General features: G+C 42.3%; 2 protein-coding genes across 2 annotated transcripts; one reads left to right on the top strand and one right to left on the bottom strand.

Annotated features, from left to right (window-relative positions):
• The first annotated feature begins 888 nt into the window (after nucleotides 1–888).
• LOC138861230 (uncharacterized) lies at nucleotides 889–1,617 on the top strand. Its single transcript, XM_070120148.1, has one exon. It carries the CDS (start codon nucleotides 889–891, stop codon nucleotides 1,615–1,617), a length of 729 nt encoding a protein of 242 aa, XP_069976249.1.
• A 1,064-nt stretch (nucleotides 1,618–2,681) lies between these two features.
• On the bottom strand, nucleotides 2,682–3,317 carry LOC138861231 (uncharacterized). The gene has a single exon (XM_070120149.1). The coding sequence runs from the start codon at nucleotides 3,315–3,317 to the stop codon at nucleotides 2,682–2,684; it is 636 nt and encodes a 211-aa protein (XP_069976250.1).
• Between the last annotated feature and the right edge of the window lie 3,147 nt (nucleotides 3,318–6,464).

The following is a 6,464-nucleotide window of genomic DNA, read 5'->3' as shown; positions in this document are numbered from 1 at the left end:
GAAAATTATAATGATTAAAAATGATAATGAAGATAATGATAATGCTAACAATAACAATGATGGTAATGATAATAATAGTCATTTTAATTTTAAAAAATGATAATAAAGATAATAATGATGATGATAATGATAATGATTATAATGAAAATAAGGATAATAATGATAGTAATAATAATAACTGATAATGATACTAATAATGATAATAATAATAATAATGATGATAATAATAATAATGATGATAATAACAATTATGATGATAATAATAATAATGATAATAATAATTATGATAATAATAATAATAATGATAATAATGATAATAATAATAATGATAATAATAATAATAACAACAATAATAATAATAATAATAATAATAAAAAAAAAATAATAATAATAATAATAATAATAATAATAATAATAAAAATGAAAGATCAAGTAAAGAAAGAATATACCAGAAGGGTCAGAAACATATTGAAATCAAAGTTAAACGGAGGAAATATAATCTCAGCCATTGATTCAAGAGCGGTATCAGTTGTCAGATACGGAGCAGGAATCATAAAGTGGACAAAGAATGAATTGGAGGAAATGGACAGAAAAACAAGAAAGCTGATGGCAATCTATGGGGCGCAACACCCAAAAGCAGATGTTGATAGGTTGTACTTGAAAAGATATGATGGTGGAAGAGGCTTGCTTGGCGTCGAAGATTGTGTGCAGGCAGAAGTCAACAGTCTTGATAAGTACTTACGCGCGTCAGAAGAAAACATGTTGAAGGAAGTAAACATCAGTAGTATTCTTGAGAACAAGAAGCATGGGCAGAGCAGAGAGGATATACAGAAAAGTCATTAAGAGAGATACGAGAACAAAGGATTGCATGGACAGTTCCATAAAGTTATGGTGAAAGTAAAGAGCAATAAATCATGGGATTGGCTAAGAAAAGGATATTTGAAAAAAGAAACAGAAATTACAATCATAGAAGCACAAAATCAAGCCCTTTGCACAGGGAATTTGAGGAAAAAAGTCTATGGAGAGGATATTGATTCAAGTTGTAGAGTGCGTGGTGCTGCAGAAGAAACAGTGGCACACATTGTGTCAGAATGCCAGAAACTAGCACAGAAGGAATACAAAGAAGTTATACACGACAATGTTGCAAAAGTGATCCACTGGAAATTATGTGAAAAAATGGGATTTGAGAAATCTGATAAGTGGTACACACACAAGCCTGAAAAAATATTGGAATCCGACGAGTGCAAGATTTTATGGGATTTCCCCATACAAACAGACAAGACACTGGAACATAATAGACCGGATATCACTGTTATTGAGAAAAATAACAAAAAATGCCTTCTTATTGACCCAGCTTGCCCATTGGACACTCGCATTGAAAGGAAAGAAGAAGAAAAGTGCAACAATTACTGCGACTTGAAATGTGAGATTGCAAGAATGTGGAGAATGAAAGAAGTTGAAGTAATCCCTGTAGTTGTAGGGGCATTAGGATCTGTGACGAAAGACTTTGAAAAATGGATTCATAAGCTAGATTTGGGAATAACAGCAGAAATGTTACAAAAGCCTTGTTTAATTGGAACAACCAGAATTATTCGGAAAGTCTTGGACATGAAATGAAGAAATTAGGGATGCTGCAATATCTAAGACCTCTGGTTGTGGTCCGCTATTGCAGCTCATTAACGAAGATATAACATTAATCTTGTGAATAGAAGAAATAAAAATAATAATAATAACAATAATAATAAGAAGAACAAAAATGAGGCTGAAGACGATAACATTATAATAATAATAATGATAATGATGATAATGATTATAACAATAATAATGATAATGATGATAATTGGAATAAAAATAATGAAGATGATAATGAAAAGGATAAAAAACAGCAATAATAAGGATGGCAATAATGATAATAAGGAAAATGATAAAAAGCAGCAATAATAATGATAATGATAATAATAATGAAAATAATAAAAAAACAGCACTAGTAATGATAGCAAAGTATTAATAGCAGCAATAAAACAATAACAATACTAATAGTGGTGATGATAATCAGACAGGCAGTTATCAATAATAGGATTAATATTTGTTATGATAGTGATTATATAACAGATATTAAGAGTAGCAGTCGTTGTAGATAATATCAATAATAATAATAAGAGAAGCAGAAACAGACAAATAGACGGACAGACAAAAGCAAAAACAGGTAGAAGACTAAATTTAGGGGTAGGAGATAGTCGGACAGACTGACAGACAAATAAAGAGGGAGGAGAAAGACAGATAAACGAATAGACAGACAGACAGACAGTTACACAGATATAGACACACACAAAGAGAGCTTGTCTGGAGGAAGGGGGGAACCTATAAGAGAGTGAAAAAAAGTATCCTTGGAATTGTTCAAATGTTGCTGACACATCACACGCGAGGCAGCTTCCCGAATCACAGAAAAAAAAGAAAAAATATGAAAGAGATTCAATGCCCACTTCAAGTCAGCTTCCTCCCCTTTCCCCCTCCCCCTCTCCCTCCCCCTACCACCATCATCCTCCCTCCCTTACCCTCCTCCCTCTCTTCCTCCTTTGCCCTTGCCCTTACCCGACTCCTCTCTCTTTTTTATCCGTCCTTCCCTCACCCTTTCCCTATCCTTCTTCCCTCTTCTTTCCCCTTCTTATCCTTCCCCTGCCCTACTCCCATCTGAGTTCCTCTCCTCTCCAAGGGAATTGGGTAGCATACATACGGGGAGGAGGGGTTGACATGTGGATATGTGGAGGAGGGGTTGAAGGAGGGGTTGGCATGTGGATATGGGAAGGAGGGGTTGACATGTGGATATGTGGAGGAGGGGTTGAAGAAGGGGTTGGCATGTGGATATGGGGACGAGGGATTGGCATGTGGATATGTGGAGGAGGGGTTGGTATGTGGATATGGGAACGAGGGGTTGACATGTGGATATGGGAACGAGGGGTTGACATGTGGATATGGGAACGAGAGGTTGACATATGGATTTGTGGAGGACGGGTTGACATGTGGATATGTAGAGGAGGGGTTGGCATGTGGATATGTGGAGGAGGGGTTGGCATGTGGATATGTGGAGGAGGGGTTGGCATGTGGATATGTGGAGGAGGGGTTGGCATGTGGATATGTGGAGGAGGGGTTGGCATGTGGATATGTGGAGGAGAGGTTGGCATGTGGATATGTGGAGGAGGGGTTGGCATGTGGATATGGGAAGGAGGGGTTGAGATGTGAATATGGGGAGGAGGGGTTGAGATGTGGATATGGGAAGGAGGGCTTGACATGTGGATATGTGGAGGAGGGGTTGGCATGTGGATATGGGAAGGAGGGGTTGACATAAGGATATGGGAAGGAGGGGTTGACATGTGGATATGTGGAGGAGGGGTTGGCATGTGGATATGGGAAGGAGGGGTTGACATAAGGATATGGGAAGGAGGGGTTGAGATGTGAATATGGGGAGGAAGGGTTGGCATGTGGATATGAGGAGGAAAGATTGACATGTGGCTACTTGGGTCAATGTTTCAATATTTCGAAACATTCCTGGTAATCCTTGCGGTGTTGGATCCTAGTAACACCCCACTTGCCCGCACCCTTTTACACATACTTAAAAAGGTTTGAATGAGAACGAAAGTTGACAACTGTAGATAAGGTACGAATTAGAATGTTTATCTTCACAATACAAAGAGATGTGTTAAACCTTCGACCGAAATTCATGATCTCTGACGAAGATGGATTAGAAGCCGGTTAAATACATCTCTTGTTTTGAGGAGATATTCATTCACACATACTTTCTATACATTTGCTAATATGAATACGTTATTTTGTCTTGGTTATTGTGAAAATTTTGCTATACTTTGGTTCTCTTGATACATACTAGGACTAAGTATTGCAGGATTGTCATGAATGAAGAATTGTCATAGACGTACGCAAGCATACATACATTCACATTTTCACACACGTGCAATCATGTACTGAAACGCATAGGCATACATATATAAACTTAAGTTGACAAGCACACGCATACAAACGGATAGACACACATATACAGACACACCTACAGACACCACACGTATTTACAGACGCACCTGTACAGACACCTGCACACACACATGCACCTACAACCCACACACAAACACACCTACACACACACCTACCTATACAACGAGAGATACCCACCTATAAACATGACGGAACGTTTGATATACACACAAACATACACATGCACACGTACACACAACTACACTCCTCATCCCTAGACACACGTAGACATACACACCTACGCACACACACACCTACATACACACAGGCACAAATATCCACACGTCCACACACACACAAAGGCACATATACACCTAAACACACAGATACACCCCCCCACACGTCCACATACACACCTAGACACATAGACATCCACACGTTCACGCCCCTACACACAAAGGCACATATACACCTACACACAGTAACAGATATCTACCTACACACACAACTACACTCCCCCCACCCCACACTCACACACGTCCACAAACACACCTAGACACACAGACATCCACACGTTCACGCACTTACACACAAAGGCACATATACACCTACACACAATGACACATATACACCTACACACACAACTACACTCCCCATCCCCCCCTACATACACACATACACATACACAAGTCCACATACACACCTAGACACACAGATATCCACACGTTCACGCACCTACACACAAAGGCACATATACACCTACACACAGTAACAGATATCTACCTACACACACAACTACATCCCCCCTCCCCCCCCCACACACACACACGTCCACAAACACACCTAGACACACAGATATCCACACGGTCACGCACCTACACACAAAGGCACATATACACCTCCACACAGTAATAGATATACACCTACACACACAACTACACTCCCCATCCCCCCCCCCACACACGTCCACATACACACCTGGACACACAGACATCCACACGTTCACGCACCTACACACAAAAGGACATATACACCTACACACACAACTACACTCCGCCCCCCCCCCACACACACACTTACAAGTCCACATACACACCTGGACACACAGACATCCACACGTTCACGCACCTACACACAAAAGGACATATACACCTACACACACAACTACACTCCGCCCCCCCCCCCCACACACACACTTACAAGTCCACATACACACCTGGACACACAAACATCCACACGTTCACGCACCTACACACAAAAGGACATATACACCTACACACAAAACTACACTCCGCCCCCCCCCCCACACACACACTTACAAGTCCACATACACACCTGGACACACAAACATCCACACGTTCACGCACCTACACACAAAAGGACATATACACCTACACACAAAACTACACTCCGCCCCCCCCCACACACACACACTTACAAGTCCACATACACACCTGGACACACAGACATCCACACGTTCACGCACCTACACACAAAAGGACATATACACCTACACACACAACTACACTCCGCCCCCCCCCCCACACACACACTTACAAGTCCACGTACACACCTGGACACACAGACATCCACACGTTCACGCACCTACACACAAAAGGACATATACACCTACACACACAACTACACTCCGCCCCCCCCCCACACACTTACAAGTCCACATACACACCTGGACACACAAACATCCACACGTTCACGCACCTACACACAAAAGGACATATACACCTACACACAAAACTACACTCCGCCCCCCCCCCCACACACATACACAAGTCCACATACACACCTGGACACACAGACGTCCACAATTCACGCACCTACACACAAAAGGACATATACACCTACACACACAACTACACTCCGCCCCCCCACCCCACACACACTTACAAGTCCACATACACACCTGGACACACAGACATCCACACGTTCACGCACCTCCACACAAAAGGACATATACACCTACACACACAACTACATCCCCCCCCCCCTACACACACGTCCACATACACACCTGGACACACAGACATCCACACGTTCACGCACGTACACACAAAGATACGCCGGAGCTCAACATTCGTTTGATAACGCTGCCGCTTCGTTGGCTCTCCTGAAAAGAATACTTTCCACTCTCGTCCTCAACCGTGACAAATACGAGCCCCGTAGGTCGCAGCCGAATCTGACCTCTACGACCTCCTCCCCTTAGAGCGAATCTCCTGCCACCCCCTAGGCGACGCATCAGAGGAGGGAGACAGAATCCTCATTGCGTCACATTCTTTGCGTATTTCGCCGGCTGCCGAAGGGACGGAGGTTATCAATAGCCCTTTCTCGGCGCCTAATTTGTTATCAGGTGACACAGCTTTGAGATATTGGCCTCCGTCCGGACGGCGGCTCTGGGTTATCTTATCTTCGACGCACAGACGCATCTTGGCCTTGGGTAAGGTAGGAAAAGGGGAAAGGGGGAA

The sequence above is a fragment of the Penaeus vannamei genome, unplaced genomic scaffold, assembly GCF_042767895.1.
Source record: "Penaeus vannamei isolate JL-2024 unplaced genomic scaffold, ASM4276789v1 unanchor3238, whole genome shotgun sequence".
NCBI lineage: Eukaryota > Metazoa > Arthropoda > Malacostraca > Decapoda > Penaeidae > Penaeus > Penaeus vannamei.
This window is presented reverse-complemented; position numbering and strand designations above follow the sequence as displayed.